Genomic DNA, 17,962 nt, shown 5'->3' on the forward strand with positions numbered 1-17,962 from the left:
TGCTTTGAACACCGTTATTGGGGTGAAGTTTGCAGTTTGAATTAACCCAAAGGGACGTGTTAAGGAACGCTGGAAAATTCTACTCCATTTCTGTCAATTGCCCTTTTGTCTGTGTTTTATAGAGAGGAGCAGTTCTGAAGTGCGGGGTTGTCTGTCAGGAGAAAGCCCCCTGAATGGAAATGAATGTGGTGGGAAATTTCCACACCCCAGTCATGATGGTTTCTCGCTCTCTCTCTCTCTCTCTCTCTCTCTCTCTGTGTCACGCCCGATCTGAAGAGTTTAAAGATTAAAAATTCTGTGAGTGCTGGAGACTTCAAATACAGCCCAGATACTGCTGGAAAAACCACACAGCAGGTTGAGAGTCTGAAATAGAAAGATCGAGTTGACGTTTTGGGGTTTGATGCCTCCGTAGCCCTTAGAGTCGCCCTATCTTCCTGCATCAGCGACCGATCGACCTGCCGTACATTCCCAGTATGTTCTGCCTCCAGGTTCTAAATTGAAAACAGAAACTTGATGAAGTTCTTCTAAAAAAAAACATTTAATTGCCCAAATCAGAGGCTTGCAGCCAGCTCCCACCGTGAGCGTAGATGTCTTCTGCAGTCAAAAATATTTTGTTCAAGTGTTTGGGAGTGAGAGGGAGAGAAAGAAACTCACAAAATTCCCTTAAATTAATGGAATTATTTATGGAACAGACGTTTATTTTAGATATAAAAATTTCTGAGTTAAAATTGGATTTAAGCTTTAAAGTGGATTACACAAAAGGTTGTGGAGATTTGATAAGAATCTGGTGTATAACAGTGATTTATAGGTCACACCATAAAACTGCACAGCTTGTTCCAAAATATGTTTGCTAACATGAACGGCCCTTCACTTTAGTCCGTCGGCTAAGCCTTAATGGATGGACGAAATGTCTAATCAAACAGTGTATGCATTCCATCCCTATTACAACACTGTTTCACAGAGTCATGAATTGGCTCACAGTGTGATGATTGTGTATTTGATATAGTGCCTCATCAAGTCATTGATGAGACACTAAACCGGCCGCAAACCATACAGTCAATTCACTTCAAAGTATATCCTGTGAAGTGCTTTGAGACATCTGGAAAATGTGATAAGTCATTTTATCAAATGCAAGGATTATTATTATTGAGATATCTCAAAGCACTTTGCGGGATATTCGAATAATCCTTGCATTTTGATATCGCGCCTTATCACATCTTCGAGATGTCTCAAAGCGCTTCGCAGAATATACTGTAAAGTGAATTGACTGTATATCTTGTGGGCAAAACACGGCAGCAAATTGCATCAGGAGTGTCCTACAAACAGACGTGGATTGATTGACCGAATTATTTTTATTTATTTTGAAGGAATTATTACCCACAGAAAAGCGATCCGACAATCAACTAGCAACCAGGTTCTTACTTAATGCTAGATAAGCATAAGTGTGTGAAGTAAGGAAACTTTTCACTTTGTTGGGAATCAAACTCAGGTCTCTCATTTGCGAGACAAGTGCTCTAACCACGGAACTACAGGACTCCTCTATATACTGAATAGAATTTATACTGTAAAGGGGGCAACTTCAGGCACATTTCCTTACTCCACACGGCTCTGTTTGCCCAGCAGTAAATAGAAACCTGGTTGTTAGTCGATTGGTGGATCACTTTTCCGAGAGTAATAATCACTTAAAAATAATAATAATAAGGTCAATCAATCCATGACTGTTTGTGGGATACTGTTGTGCGCTTTGAGTCGTCTCTAAGACGTGATAAGGCACTATATCAAATGCAAGGATTATTATATATGAAGTGGAGTGACTATATTTGTAAACGAACGTGGCAGACAATTTGCACTGCAATGTCCCACAGACAGTCATAACGTGAATGACCAATTTTATTTGGGAGGTTGTTGGTCAGAACACCCGGAGAAACTGCACGGTACAGGAATTCAACTTAAGGGCTTCTGAGGATATTAACAATAGTAGCTTAAATTTCTGTTGCATTTATATTACACAATGTTCACAAACAATAAGGCTCAAAGCACTTGGTGAAATATAATTGATTAGAAGTGAAGTGAATATGTTGTTGGTGAATGAGGGCAATCACTTCATATCACATGGTTCATATTGTTAACTGCAGAAGTTCAGCTCAAAGACGTGACATTCACACTCATCGTGGGAGTGAACTGCAAGCCCATCAGGACATGGTTATCTGGGTTCAATGTCTAAGTCCCCGTAGAATTTACAGCACAGACGAAGGCCATTCAGCCCATTGTGTCTGTAGTGGCTCTTTTTAAGATCAATCCTTTTTGGCTCAGTTACCTGCACGTTTCCCCCATACTCCTTTTTAGGTTCCTCTCTGAAAACTAGTATAGTTTCTGCCTCAACCAGTGATGTCAACAGAACAATTCATATCGTAACCATTCATTACATGGTGGTCCACAAACCAGTCATTTAAATTTGGATTAAGCAGGGGAACATAACCAACAAGAAAGACTTTCACGTTTCGTTTGTGGATTGTTTCTCGTTCCTTATGTTCCTCCCCCACTGGCCCCCCCTTCCCCGCCCCTTCCCCCACCATCGCAACAGCAGGACGATCTCTTTACATCCGTGCGAATCACAAAAAAAGTGAGAGCGAAGAGCAGATTTGACCAGAATGCCAAGGCTGAGGCTTTCAATTCATGTCTTATGTCTTGTATAATTCACATGGAACCAAGTCATAGACAATTATTGGGATGGTGCACACTTGGATCTCAACAACTTGCATTTATGTCGTACCTTTTAACATAGGCTTGGAACGATGTACAAAGCCGATAGTATGTGTCCAAGAAGGCAGAAGAGGGAGGGGGAGATGACCTCTTTATTGTATGGGTTCATAAGTATCGGATTTCGAGTTTCAAAGAAGCGATAGCTCTCAGCGATAAAATACCAGCCGCCAAGGTTCAACTACAGTATTATATCAATGTCGGCACACGCACCCCCCCTCCCCCAACTCCCAATTTCACTTTGTCCCATTTTCTCTCTGTGCTGCTCAGTGAAAATCGGCATGTGTTGTCACTGTGTCCGTGAGATGCAAGCGGCAAACAGATGGCACTTAGAGAAAATGGATGAGAATGGTATACACTTTCAGTGATGCACTTCACTCCAGAGATATCCAGATTGTTGGAGAGTTGCAAATTAAAGTGACAAATGGTGTTAACCAATTTGCAATTGGTGTTGGATAGGAATCTCTCGAGCAGGTTTGCCGTGGCTCAATGTCAAGGTCCTTGGCTATAAGTTGCCTCGCACCTTACACACTCTGATGTTCTCCTACCCCAAGTTTCTGCTCGTCTCCTCTGCTCTGGTATTAACAATTTCAAGAATCTTTCTTTTAATTTGAGACATTGGTAGATTTACGAGACTCTAAATGCTGCCCAGCTCCAGGATGCAAGATTTTATTTTTAAATTGAAAGTTTTTTTTTGCAGAAAAGTGAAAATGCTTAATTCGAGTGCTCCGAGACACTATCATGTGTAGAGGGCGTTACATAAATGCAAGTTTTTGTTGTTGTTAACATGGGTTTTCTGCAGTTCTTCCAAAGTGAGACGGAAATTGAAGAACTTTTCTGCAGTTTTGCGCAAGCTCAAATTTGGATAGATAAATAATAACAATCCTTGCATTCGAAACAGCGCCTTATCACATCAATGAGATGTCGCAAAGCGCAAATAGTCATTTTAAAATGTGTGTATGTTTTGCAAGACCTGCGCGGGAGAGACTGAAAAGAAATTGAGAGGGAGTGAGATTTTAGACCAGATTTGCTTTTTTTAAGAAAAACTCAGTCTCCAGAAGGCGAAACGTGTTGTATTTATTCCTCTTTCTCCAGAAGGAATGCTTTTATTTTTACCACAAAGCTGTAACTCTACCTTGATGATCAGTACTGTCAGAGCCAACCCACCTGTGTCCCAGTCTGAGACGTAAGCGTTTTAGATGAGGGAAACTCAACAGGATGCCCATGACGCACACATACCTTTTTAGACGTGATGTAATGGGAAACCTTGAACTTTTTTTTAGGTTGGTTCAGCATTGCACTACTTTCCCCCCCCTTTCCTTCCCATCGTGTTGGTTATCTGACCTTCCTGTTCCTATTTTTCTTTGCAATAACAAAACGTAGCAAACTGGTGTCCATGGTGATCATGCCACGAGGACCGTTGAGGTTGTTCCCTTCATGTTATTTGGGGAAATTGAGGTCTGGGTGGTGGGGTGGGTGGGTGGAGTGGTTGGGGTGGTGGGGTGTAAGTAGGGAGCAGTACTTGTCGGTTTTACTCAGGAAATTGTTCTTCCTTTCCCCCCCGCTCACTCCACCCCGTACACAACAACAACAACAACTTGGATTTATATAGCGCCCTCCACACACACCATACAAACGGCAGCTATGTTATTGGATAACCAGTGCTAAACAAAGCTTTGTACACCCATCCTATGATGTCCGAGCCTGGGGATTTTTTTTAACGGAATGACTTCAGCTCACTGGGCATCCAGAATTGTGTTAATTTATGACATTACTTTGGCCTCAGTTCGCTCAGACACAGACATGCTAAGTCTTTAATTGGTTTGGTTTGTTTTCTGACAATTTTGGTCTAATTATTATAAGATTACAAACTAAACTAATAATCACTCCAAAACAAATTTGGTCACTCAATTCACGACTGTTTGTGGGACGTTACTGTACACAATTGGCTGTCATGTTTCGTTTGCAAAATCCACAGCCAATCCACTTTACAATACACTCTGTGAAGTTCTTTGAGATGTCTCAATGACATGATAATATACTATATCAAATGCAAGTATTATTAGGAAGAGAAAAGGAGGGCCAAAAGGCGGAGTTTTTTTTAAATGATCATCAGGCAAAGCAAACCTTTTGTCTTGGTGTCTGGTGGATTAATCAGACTGTGGTGTGTGGTTATTTGCCAGGGATCGTCACAAACTAAATGCTTTCTGAAATTTGAGATTTGTTGAAATCAAGACTTTTGCACCGCAAATACATGTGACAGACGAGAAGTGTTTGCTGATGGATCCTTTGCTCTGTTTATAACGTGTGGAAACGGCTCTAATTGTCTGAAACCTGGAGAGGATTGAGTGAGTCATTGTTTAAAGGGCTAAGGAAATCTGGGAGCCCTCACCAGACTCATTTTTCTTTTTTTTAATGAGGCGGATTAATGAGTCGTTCGTTTTGTCAGCATTTTGAGACTCATAAATCCACCTAGTCTTAGCCGGAGAGACCATTTTGCTGCAAAGTATTATGATCGCGTAGAGTCTCAATTTGGAAGCCAGTTCTGTTTGTGGAAAGCTGACTTTCAAATTAAGATTGGACAAGTGGAATCCTATGCAATCATAATTATGAAGGCAAAGTGACTTACGGCTAAGACTAGGAGGGCGGTTGGGCCTTTGATTTATTTCCTAACCGCAATGTGGGTTTGTGTTGCTCGTCGATTACTTTCGCCATTGCTCTGCCTTAAGGCAGCTGCTTTGGAGCATGAGGATGTGTTCCTGGTTCCCACAGGATCTGTCTGTAGTGGAAATCATATGAAATCAAAGTTACAGATGGGGAATCCTTCCAATACCCATAAAGGTGTCTTGCGGGAATATGGAAATGCTGCAGTCTACTTCTGGGAATGTTGCTTTGCCGGTTGCTATGAGTTGGCCTGACACACTTTCAGTTATTTGCAGGAGTTGCGAATCATACTCAGTGTTTAGCAGCCTGTTAAGAATGGTCACAAATAGTGAGCCCTAGCAGCAGTCACCTCACCCAACAGCAATTTCCCTGTGAACCTCTTTGAGATATTTCAATGTTACAGGCACTACATCAAATGCAATGATTATTATTAGGTGTCAGCCTGACCCAGGCTGCAGCACTCTTGCCTCTGACTCAAAAGGTTATGGTTTCAAGCGCCACGTCAGGACTTTGAACACACGGTCGAGGCTGACATTCCTAGGCAGTGCTGAGTTGTAGGAGGTGCTGTCCTTCAGAGGAGATGTTAACCTGAAGGCAGACCCTTTGCTGATCCCATGGCGCTACTCGAAAAGAGAAGGGAGCTGCCCTGGCCAATAATCCTACAAATAAAATTAGCTATTCACATCATGGCTGTCGGTAGGACATTGCTGTGTGCAAACTGGCTCCTGTGTTCACCTACAAAATATAGTCACTGCACTGTACAGTAAAGTCCTGTGAGTCTGTATCAAATGCAAGAATTATAATTGTTCCTTTACTCCATTCCGATGATGGAAGGAAAGAAGGAATGTCTTGAATCATTAGGAAAATCCTGGTGCTGATTAACCATGATCAATCAGGAGTAGACATTACAACATTACATCCTATATGTTTAATGGACAGGAAACAAATCAAGGAAGCAAGCAGTGTTACGGTGCATTGCTGCAATCCAGCCCTTTAACTGAAGGTTTACCCTTTGCCAAGGTCCCTGCTTCGCTAATCCGGGATCTAGATTAGTGAGGCAGTTCCAAAGCCACAGTCTCTTCCGTGAAATTGCAGAGGCCACTTTCAAGTGCCTGCGTTGCATTGTTCCTGAGACTGGCTTCGGTACTCCCCGTTGCTTGTTGGAAATGACTGTGCCTTGAGCTATTTTCAAGAACGGATTAGTAGGTAATGCTGTTGCGTCTTGTTGTGCTTCCACATCGGCAAGGAGAAAACGTGTTTCATCTTAAGGGCATTGATTTCTCACCCTTCAGTTCAGCCGTGCTCTCCTCCCCGCTCTCTTTCAAGAGTTTTATTGAGGTCAGATCAGGTTTAAGTGCTGGTGCGATTACTTGAGAGCATGTCCAGTTTTCCCCTTCCCCCAAACTCCACCCCCTTCTCCCACCACCCCACCCCCAATCAATCCTCCCAACAAAAAAACAGTTTAAATGAACTAACCAGAGTGACAACGTCCTGTGCTGAGAGGGTATTGAATCAGACAAGGAGCCTTCTCCGCTCTGTGCCGAGACACCAGAGCACCGCATGTGGGTCACTGCGGGCAGCGTGGATTTTAACAGTTTTGATCTGGGAATTGTTCAGTGTTTCTTGGACACTGGAGACAGCGAGAGAGAGAGAGAGAGAGAGAGAGATAGAGGAGGCAAAACAAAAGTGAGATGATAGCTGGAGGTCAGTCACGTGCAGAATGGGTAGGGGCCGAAGAGAGGAAGGGTCGATGGGGTCAAGCACCCGACCAATGCTAGTGTGATACACAGAGCTCCTCGCACAAATGGGATTGCAGCAGATGTTACATGCAGAATGAAAAAGGGCGTTGCTTACTGTGAAGTGGCTGCTTGCATGCTTGTCAGCTCTGTATTAGAGTGAGGGAGAGGAAGAGAGAGACTGGGGAACTCTTATCAGCTCTGCATGATACATATGTGCTTTCAGTACCTAAAGCCCTCTGCTCAGATTTTGGCAGACAAGAGGGGATATCCACGTGAGACAGCGCAAGTTACTAGGAACTTTAATTATTGCTTTGCTGCTTTGCACGTTCTGACTGCGCAAAGCAGACTCTTCAAGGTTGATGCAGTTTGCTCTATAAAAGGAGAACGGCAGAATCCTCGGTGGTTTACAATTGAAACTCCGGAACGAGTGTGGGAAGAAGCTCTGGGTGAGCTGAGCATCCATCACTGAATTTCTCTTAACATCGCTGCGACAGAGTGCATAACGGAGCCAGGAGGAAGATACCTTTCACTCTGGCTTAAAAGTATTTGTCTGGCAAGCTTTCCCGCTGCTTGTCCAGCTCGGAACACCGTTACCCATTAGGGCTTTGACTTGCAGGGTTCACAGGAGCCGAGTGGGGCGATTCCCTGCCACCCCGATGACTGGCAAGTAAGTCCTGCCGACGAGCCAGAGTGGCTGGTCTGCCACAGAAGTGTGGAGCTGCCACCGAATCAAGCCTGGACTTGAGAGAGGTGCAGAGTAAATAGGCACAGAGGCAGGAGAGCTGGGATTTCGGCCAGAATTGATAGCAGTACTTTTTACGTGACTTTAATAGAAAATGCCAATGTTTTTCTTGCGCAACGCCTCGGTTTACATGAACCATTGCCTTGATCGGAGGCTGCCGCTTTGAGCACCCACCATCGGGATTACACCACCGGGATTTATGTTGCTGTTTTGTCACTGTGAACGGCTCCGCTGAGCAAATGGATTGTACGCGGTTACCAAGCCGTCTTTCAAGCTGCCGAGCTGTGCTACGCTGTGCTGTGCGCTGAAGCATTCTCTTCTTTGGGAAGTTTTGCTGATGGAAATCAGCTGAAATTATAGTCTTCGTAACAGGCCAGTGATTGCTTAGAATACTTTTAAATAAAAAAGAGAAATCTGCAGATTTTCCCACGAAAAAATGTGGCTGGACTTTGTTGTTCCTCTTGCAATGTAACTGTGACTTCCCTGATAGACAGACAGATAGAGAGAGAATTTATCTTGCACTTTATTGTTGATTAGAAGTGTTTATTGGTTTTGCACCGTGTTCCAATCGGATATTTCCAAAAGTTGTTCTGATTGCACTGAAAAACACTGCCTCAATGCTTGAAGCTTGTGCTTTAACTTGCTGAATGTGTGTGTGAAAGAGAGTGTGTGTGTGTGTGGGGGCGGGGGGGGGGTGTTGGGAGAAGGGAGAAGAGAAATGCCTCGTAAGAGGTTACAATTCACAAGCTGCTTTGGGGAGTTGAGGTTCCTGCTGACATGTCTCTTTCGGACGTCTTGAAGTTCTGAAGGCTTTTACTCTGTGCAACTACTTATTACTGTTAGAGAGAGAGAGAGAGAGAGAAAGATTCAACAATGGGGAAACCACTGAGCCGGCCAGACTGTTTACGTCAAAACCCCACCTGTTTAGGGAAAGCCGAGGAAGAAGATATTAACATAGAAGATTGCTACGTTCCCCAGAGATCCATTTACGACACTGTGAGACTCAATGAGCAGATAGACTCGGGCTCAAAGGGCAGCTTGGCATCGAGGCACTTCCCTGACCGCTACCTTCCGTACAGCCAGAGAACACTGGACACTGGTACCTTCTCTAGCAATGGAGCCCTGGCAGCTTCCAGTGCCTTTGAGCTGAGGACCAGGGAGAGCAGCAGACTGGACGAGAAGGTGATCTACGACGCGCTGAAACTCAACAGCGATGTGGTGCGGGTTGCGGGCCAGCCCAAGGCCAGGGCTCGGACAGACAGGAGAGAGAAGCGACGATCCTGGAGGATGCTGACCCCTCCCTTCGCTGACTACCCCGGCCGGGCCGACGTTTCGTCCCCCGAGAGTGCGGACACCAACGTGGATTCATCCACGGTGACAAGCGAGCGCAAGAGGGACGTCACCGGCTCGATCACCTCAGAGGAAGACTCCGGCCTGTGCAGCCCGTCCGCCGAGACGGAGCCGAGGAGGGAGAAGCGACGGCGAGACCGAGACCGTAGCCTGACCTCCTCAGAGGGAACGCGGGTGGTGACCACCGACGGTGAGGCCAGAGAGGTCGTCTGTGACGCTAGCTCCGGTGGCGAGGAGCAGCCATGGGCAGCGATGGCAGAGCAGGTGTTTCCCGTGACTGTGAGCACCGAGGAGGAACGTTACCCGGACTCCTTGCCGGATGACGAAGCGATGCTGATCCTGGCTTTGAAACTGGTGTCTGAGAGTAACAGGAGGGAGGATTGCGGTTCGGAGCGAGCAGCCGGGGCGGTGCTGCACGGCGAGACGAACGGGATCCGGCAAACCCCGGCAGAGACACCCCGGTTTACACCACCAGCACCGGAGGAAGTGATCTCCGAGCTCGCGGAATCAGGGGAAGCGACGTGGGGAGGAGAGACTGAGGAGGAGGAGGAGGACACATGCGGGAGGAGAGAAACGGGTTACTGGGATATCGTGGTGGAAAGCCAAAGTGATGTGTTAGACACGGGGTCAGAACCTGAGGGTCCATGGGCAGGGCTGGAACCAGATGCCTCATTGTCAGTGTCTAAGGGTAGACCCGTGGCTATTGAAAACCAGGACCCTGAAAGTAAAGCTTATTATGAAAATACTCCAGTGATGGATGAGGAGTGCAAGCACAGGCTGACTTCAGTGACGGCAAGATGGGAGATGGACAGCTCTGCTCTGTGCATTGATAAGGTAACAGTGGGAGGGAACGATAAGCAGGAGAGGGAGGGGGAGGTTGGAGTTTGCATTGACAAAAAGTCCTGGAAAAGTTGGGGCAGTGCGGAGGTAGGGGATGGGGGTTGGGGGGGGAAGAAGATTCCTTGTAGCACGGCGCACTTTGTGGAGCTCTTGTCTCTTTGCTTTATGTCTGTGTTGCTCTAGCAACGCGTTTCCTAGCGACGCGAGAATATTAAATTTCAGCAGAGTGGGATTGGGTGAGCACCACAGCTATGTAAGCAGGAGGCAGTGTCTGGCCTGACTGATGATTTCCTGCTGTTTGGTATGCGATTATTAACCAGCTGGTGTCTGTTACCCGTCATGTCATGGTGTTCATTTACACAAGTGTGTTTAACTTACAAAAACTGTGCCTGCGCTGGAATGTCTCCACCCAGAACGCCCCTCGGATCTGTTTAAGCACAGTTGTAAGACCTCGGGGTTCCCGTGGTATGAAGAACATCAACCTACTTTGTGGGATTTCAAGAAATGCCCTTACTGAAGTTTGTGCAGTTACTTAAAATCCCCCCCTTTTAATCCCTGCCTGTGAATTACAAATGGGACTGAGGTTATGTCACCACAATACAATGCAATTTAGCTTCTCTTGGCTTCAGAAGCAATGAAGAACTTGGAAGGCATTTCAAGGTAGAGAGAAAAAATAGACCCAGTGACTGATTGGAGAGTTCACTTAACTTGAGCTCTTGCCTTTGAGCACACATGGCTTTGTTCCTCTTTTCTTTGCCCCAAGTTAACTTTTTATTAATATTAAAACATTGCCTTGGAGAGAAATCATCACTGGTGTTACCCTATTGGTATAACTTTAAAGGTGGACATTTTAATAAGTATTTTATTAAATACCCAGCACAGTGATTTCATTGTGTCGTTATGTTTGCATTTTCAATGGGAGAGAATACCAATGAAGCAGAATAGAATGAAATGATCTTCGTACCTTGGTACAATTCCTATGAGTCAGGTATCAGTCTGGTTTAGTTACCAGCAATCTTGCCTCTGAGTCTGAAGGCTGTGGGTTCAAGCGCATGTCAGTATTTTGGAATCGTATCAGTCAAGGCTGACACTCAATGCGGTGCTGGTGGAGGTTAAAGATCATGTGGGATTATTTGAAAAGATAAGGGAGGTGCCATCCTTTGGATGAGATGTCAAACCAAGTTCTTGTCTGGCTGTTCAGGTGAACATTAAAGATCCCACGGCACGATTCAAAAAGAGGAAGGAGTTTCTACAGGTGTCCTGGCCAACAATCCCCTTAGATAAAATTGGTCTCATCACTCCATGGCTATTTATGGAGATTCCTATGCAAAATTGGCTGCCATGCTTGCCTCCAAAATACCACAGTCATTTAAAGTAAAAATCCGGTGCATGGCTTTGAGATTTGTCCTCATACGGAAGGCGCTGTATTAAAGGCAAGATTATTATTATTATGATACAAGACACCAATGCATCGCTGTTTGCTCTGTCTACTACTCTCATTCATCACAGTATTTTCTGGGACGCAAACACTGCAGGGCTGCTTTCTTCCACCGGTCGTTCCTTCTTAACATCCACAGGATCTATAAAACCACAAGTTTGGCATGACCTCATTGCTATAAATATTACAGTTCATCACGTCCACTCACTTCAGCCTTGGCACCGCAGAACACTTGGCATCTAGGATTTCTTAACTATAATAATAAAAAAATTCTAAATAATAACATCATAGGGGGTTAGGGTTAGAAATGCAATGGGTGGGGAGTATCACACAGACCCAAAAAAAGAGGGATTGTTATCGCTGGTCACAGGAGATCAATCCAGTTTGGCATTATATTTACATCCTAAGATGATTTACAGTGTAAGATGACACTCCAGTGCAATGCTGGGAGCTGCTTTGTTGACGTGCCATTCTTCGGATGAGACGTTACACCGAGGTCCTGTGCTTATTCAGGCGGACATTAAAAATCCCTTTATCTCTAAAAAGAGGAGGGAGTTTCTCTCTGTCCCCCAGATAATAATCAGTCTTTCCCTTCATGGCTGTTTGTGGGACAATGCTGTATGCAAATTGCTGTGGCATTTGCCTACACAAGACACACTCACCACTCTTCACAGGTGCTTTAGAAGTTTCAGTGTGAAGGCGTTACATCAAAGGCACAATTATTATTATTTCAGATTACAAATGCTGCCTTTTTTACTTCCGCATTGTGGAGCAGAAACCAGTGTTTCCAGCTGTGGAGAGCAACACTATTATAATAATACCAATCCTTTAATATAGTGCCTTATTGCATCGTCGAGAAGTCTCAAAGCGCTTCACAGGATATATTGTAAAGTGGATTGACTGCATTTTGTCGGTGAAACAAGGCAGCTAATTTGCACACAGAAATATCCCACAAACAGCCATGGAGTGAGTGACCCATTTTATTTGGGGGGTTGTTGGCCAGGACATCGGGAGATGCCATGGGATCTTTAACGTCCATCTGAACAGGCAGACGGGACCTCGGTTTTGCATCTCATCAGGAGGACGGCACCTCTGACAATGCAAAAACCCCCACTACTGCATTGGAGTGTCATCTTAGACTACGTAATTCCAAGTCCTGATGTGGGGCTTGAATCTACGAATGTCTGACTCAGAGGCGAGAGTGCTTCCACTGAGCCATGCTGACACACAATATGATATAACACATGATATGATACTTGATATGATATAACACGTTGGCATATAAACCATTGTTTTACAAAGCCGAAGCAATAACAATACTGAGGTAGCTTTATTCTGAAATGGGAGAAGGCATTCAGCGATCACTATTAGATTAGTATTAAATCCAATAAAAATTTACATTGATACGTCATGTTTCACGTTGGGAGGATATCCCAAAGTGCTTGACACTGCTGGCTGGGCTTCAATCAGATGGGGAGGGGAAAGATGGCTGAAAGTGTGGTCGAAGAGATATGTCTTGAGATGGGGCTTGAATTAAATGCTGTGTTGAGATTCATGAATCCAGAGGCATAAAACCTCAGTGGGATGTGGAACTGGGGGGGAAAAAAAAGTACACAGGAAACGTTGAGTTCTTTTAAGTCTCTTCAGTGGAAGTGGGAATAATAAATACTGCCTCGTTAGGAACTAGAGAAAGCGAGCAAATCCGAAATTAGACAAGTAAGGAAGTCAAAGCTGAACTTAAAAAAATAAAGAATTGAAAAGGTGAAAGGAAATGAGAAGGAGTGAGGACTGGGAGTCAAAGCTGGGGTTAATTAAAAAGGAGTGTTGTAGGAAGGAAGAGAGCAAGAGAAAAGCAGATTGCAAACGGGATCCCAACAGTTTGCCGGCACTAGATGTAGAGTTGGAACCTGGTAGGGATTACATAGGAAGAGATCTTGTGACTGATGTTAGATTTTTCACAAAGGAAACCATGGTCAAATTCCATGTCGCTGTTTTGTCATGAGCCTTTTAAACACAAGTAGGCATCAGTGGAGCATCTGTTACTTAGAGCTCAAATGTCTACTCATGTAATGCGGTGGATGGGAAACACCTTTCAGAAACTTTGAGACTCCACCGCCTACCTTCCAGCCTTGATAGTCTCCCTCCACAGGTGTCAGCCCGACTTGTCAGCAGCTCTCTCGCTTCTGTGCCAGATGATTGTGGGTTGAAACCCGACATGAGGGCTGTGCACTCACAGCCTAGACTGGCACTCCAGTGCATTGCTGGGGGAGAGGTCTATTGTTGGAAGTGCCATCCTTCAGCCCAAGACATTAAACCTGGGTGTTAATGAGCTGTTAAACCTTTCAAGTTGGGACATTTCAAAGCGCTTCACAGCATTTATTGTATAGTGGAGTGACTGCGTATTTTGCAGTCGAACAGGGCAGCCAATTGATGGGTAAATGAGGCATTTGGGTTTGTGATAGGCAGCAGAAGGTGATGATGGATGGAAAGATAACCATGAGGGGAGAAGGCTGTGACTAACAGAGCTCTGTAAGCACAGATCGGGGATTCCTCCTCTCTCTTTCTGTCTCTGTCACTCTCCACCTTTCTTCCAATTTGCTATTCACATGACTTGGAGCAAATGGAGTGCAGCAAATTCCTGTCAAATAATGAGTCAGAATGGCAGATAACAATGGCTTTGTGGAGCTGTTTTTCTGTGTGTTCTCAATCGTAATGGTGTATAGGTGGCTCTCATACTTGGTGATGTGTGAAAGGTCTTATAAAATAATAATAATCCTTGTATTTCATATAGCGTCTTCGAGATGTCTCAAAGCGCTTCACAGAACATGCTGTAAAGTGAATTGACTGTATATTTTGTGGGCATAACCATTCTATGGACGTCCACTAAAAATGCCGATCTCAGCAGGTTTCTTTTCTCTGTAGTCCTATTTCTCTGGACTGGGATAGGGTTTGATGATATTCTTTATGTTTGATACATAAAGGAGGACTTCTCACATTAGGAGGACTTCTCAAAGCCAGGGTATTATGGTAAGTCAGGGCATTAAGGGATATGGGGAGAAAGCGGGAAATTGGAATTGAAAAGATTAGTTGAGGTACAGATCAGCCATGATCTAATTAAATGGCAGAACAGGCTCAAAATGCTGAATGGCCTCCTCTTGTTCCTATGTTCCTAAGCCCTTCCCAGGATTTACTGTGAAGTGGAGTGACTGTGTATTTTGTTGGTGAACGTGGCAGCCAATATTTCGCACAACAACGTGCCACAAACAGCGTGAAGAGAATGACCAATTTTATTTGGTGGATTGTTAGCCGGGCCAGCAGGGTCCCAGTTGATATTCATGCCCGCGTTTACAAATGGCTACCTCTTAGCCGCCATTACTCATCTACTTCATGGTTGTTTGTGGGAAATTTGCCTACAAAAATGCACAGTCACTACATTTGATAGTAAAATGCTGTGAAGCACTTTGAAACATCTTGACATGTTAAGATGCTGTATCAAATGCAAGTGTTTTTATTTTTAATAACGTTACTGTGGGCTTTTGAAGTCTCAGCAAATTTTCTGATGACAAACAATAATAGTTTTTGTGGTGTAAGGAAGATTAATCTGCTTTCAGAGGGATGTGGGTGAATTAGGTGAATAGGCTGAGATGGAGATAGACTTGAACAGATGGAGGTTAATCTGGATAAATGCAATGCATATTTGAACAGGGAACCACATGGTGAAAGACAGCCTGTTCGTATAAGGGGGAAAGAATATGCTTGTGATTGAACATTGATCTGAAAGTATTGAGGGAGTATGGTTCTGTTATGAAAACTCTTATTTCTGCAAAGCACTTTGTGATATTTGCCTATGTGAAAGGTGCCATATAAGCGCAGGTTGTTGTTGTTATTTGGTGGCTCTCTTAATCCCTCTTCCTTGCCCCCTCTCTCCCCTTTTTCAAGTCCCGCCCGAAGGCCTTCCTCTTCGACCGTGCTTATGGCCACCTCCTCCCATCCTCCACCCCCCCTACCCCGCGCGAGGCTCAAAGTCAGATTCCACCACTGTTAAGCGCTCTGAGACGCTACCCTGTGTGGAAGGCGCTATATAAATGCAAGTAGTTGTTATTGTTTCTTTAAGGCTTTATATTGTGACTGGAGATGCACAGTGCAGAATGGTTTTGTTCCAAACGGAAAGAAGAATGGGTGGCAAAGTGTAACCTCTTTTCAAAAAAAATTGGTTACTCAATCCACGACTGTTTGTGGGTCACTGCTGTGCACAATTGGCTGCCGCGTTTCTCCCACAAAATACTCAGTCAATCTACTTTACAATATATTCTGTGAAGCTCTTTGAGACGACTCAACGACTTGGATCAGGTGCTGTATCAAATGCAAGGATTATTATTACAAGTTCTTCGCTTTGAATTATTAAGCCTTTGCCCTTTGCATTCCCTAACTTCTGGAATTACATCCCTTTATTCCTCCATCCCACATCTTCCCTCCCTCCCGCGTCTTTAAATCCTGATGAAAAACCTTCCTCTTCCACTGTGCTCACAAACACCTCCCCTTCCCTCTCTCCCTTGCTCCTCGCCTTTCCCTGGCCTTGTGAAGTGCTCTAAGATGCTATCCTATGTGAAGGACGCTAAATAAATGCACATTTTTCAATCCACGACTTTTTGTGGGATACTGCTGTGTGTAATTGGCTGCCACATTTTACCCACAAAATATATAGTCAATCCCTTTACAGTATGTTCTGTGAAGCGCTTTCAGGCACCTGAAAGGTGTGATAAGCGCTATATCAAGTGCAAGGATTACATTATTATTGATGTTAAACTGAAGGACTCAATTAAACATTATCAAGCCTCAAACATGACGAACTAATCAGAAGCAACAGGAGGAGACCAGTTAACTCGAGAAGCCTGGATCTAAGTGTGTCAATTCCCTTCATTATGAACACCTCAGCCAGATCATCCTTTGACCTCCTCACCTTGAGAATTGTAGCTTGTTTAAAAAACAGCTTGCTGCTAATGATGGGATGACATGACAGGGTGGAAGTTATGGAAGGAAGAGATCAAATGGGCCAAAAGTGTTTCCTTATCTGAACCGATCTTGTGAATGAAAGTCTATTCAGACTCTCATCACTAAACCCTGTATCCCAGGTACTAATCTTGTTGATTGGCACTGAGGTACCTCTACAGAGGTTCCAATTTTCTATTATCAGGCTTGTTAACCTTGGAGCCAACTCAGCCCAGAAGAGACCTCGCCTTTAAAGTCCTCCACGGCATTGCTCCTCCCTCCATCTGTTACCTGCTAACTTGTCAACAGACATGTCCACTCCCTCTGCTCATTGGGCTCTTGCCTGCTCCACGTCCTCCACTCGGCCTGCAGCACTATCAGGGGTCAGGCCTTCAGCCTTTCGGCCCCCACCCTTTTGAAACTCCATCCCACAGTCCCCTCCCTTGCCTCCTTCAAGGCATGTCTCAAGACCCTCCTTTGGAGGGCCTTCAGTCATGCTCCTACACCTACCCTCCATTCCACCTGATCCAAGCCCAGCTCATGACCAAATCCTCACTGTCAACTGTGGGACGTCCTCCCGACGAGAAAGGTGCTATACAAATGTAATTTGTTATTGTTGCTTAACTTCTGCTGCCTCGATTTTGGAAAACCCTCAGGAGACTGTTCATGGCCTATATTTTTTACCGCTCTGTGACACTACTCCACATGATAGGTGTTATATAAATGCAAGTTGTTTTTTTAACCAGTGTGTTCTAGCAGAATACAATGAATAATTTGTACTGAATAAACATCCTGAAAGTGCCAGAGTGCAAACTGTTACAACGGCAGAACTCTTGAGTGAAATAACAGGTGGAATGCTATATTGAAAATATTCAAGTGTTTGGAGCATTTTAAATCTGTTGTGTTTTCTTTTGCACATGGTAGATGTACGTTTTATGAGATGACATTGGAAATCTATTTCATCAACTAACGTGTGCTGTGTGTTCATTTGTTTCTGGGCACGTTACAGGTATTTCAGAAGGAAGAGATTGATCCACTACAGGCTAAATTCCAGGAGGTCAACTGGCTGGGTCAAGGCCTGATTCAGAGCGTCGCTAAAAATACAAACATCCAGAATCTGGAACACGATCTCGAAGAATCAAACACACGATGGAATACTCTTACAAAGAAGGTTAGCTTTCTCCTCACTTTTATTTCTTTAAGCTTGGGTGAATTGTATCACACCCTCACCTCCACGCTAGACGATTGTGGATTCAAGCCCCACGTCAGGGATTTGGAGTTCTCAGCTTCGGCTAGCACATCTCAGCACATCCTCAGTAATTGCTGTGCTGGGGAAGCTCTATATTGCTGGAGGTGGCTTCCTTTGGATCGGACGTTCAACTGAGGCCTGATCTGCCTGTTCAAGTAGGTGTTAAAGATCCCCCAGCACTGTTTAAAAAG

At 44.5% G+C, this 17,962-nt stretch overlaps 1 protein-coding gene across 1 annotated transcript in view; it reads left to right on the forward strand.

Annotated features, from left to right (window-relative positions):
- Positions 1–17,962, forward strand: part of LOC103179015 (dystonin) — a 323,265-nt gene that overhangs the window by 233,538 nt on the left and 71,765 nt on the right. Inside the window, exon 54 of the mRNA XM_042333693.1 lies at positions 17,532–17,693. Coding sequence (XP_042189627.1) covers positions 17,532–17,693 — 162 coding nt within the window. The remainder of the gene's footprint in view (positions 1–17,531; positions 17,694–17,962) is intronic.

This window comes from Callorhinchus milii, unplaced genomic scaffold (genome assembly GCF_018977255.1).
Source record: "Callorhinchus milii isolate IMCB2004 unplaced genomic scaffold, IMCB_Cmil_1.0 Scaffold3, whole genome shotgun sequence".
In the NCBI taxonomy this organism is placed as follows: domain Eukaryota; kingdom Metazoa; phylum Chordata; class Chondrichthyes; order Chimaeriformes; family Callorhinchidae; genus Callorhinchus; species Callorhinchus milii.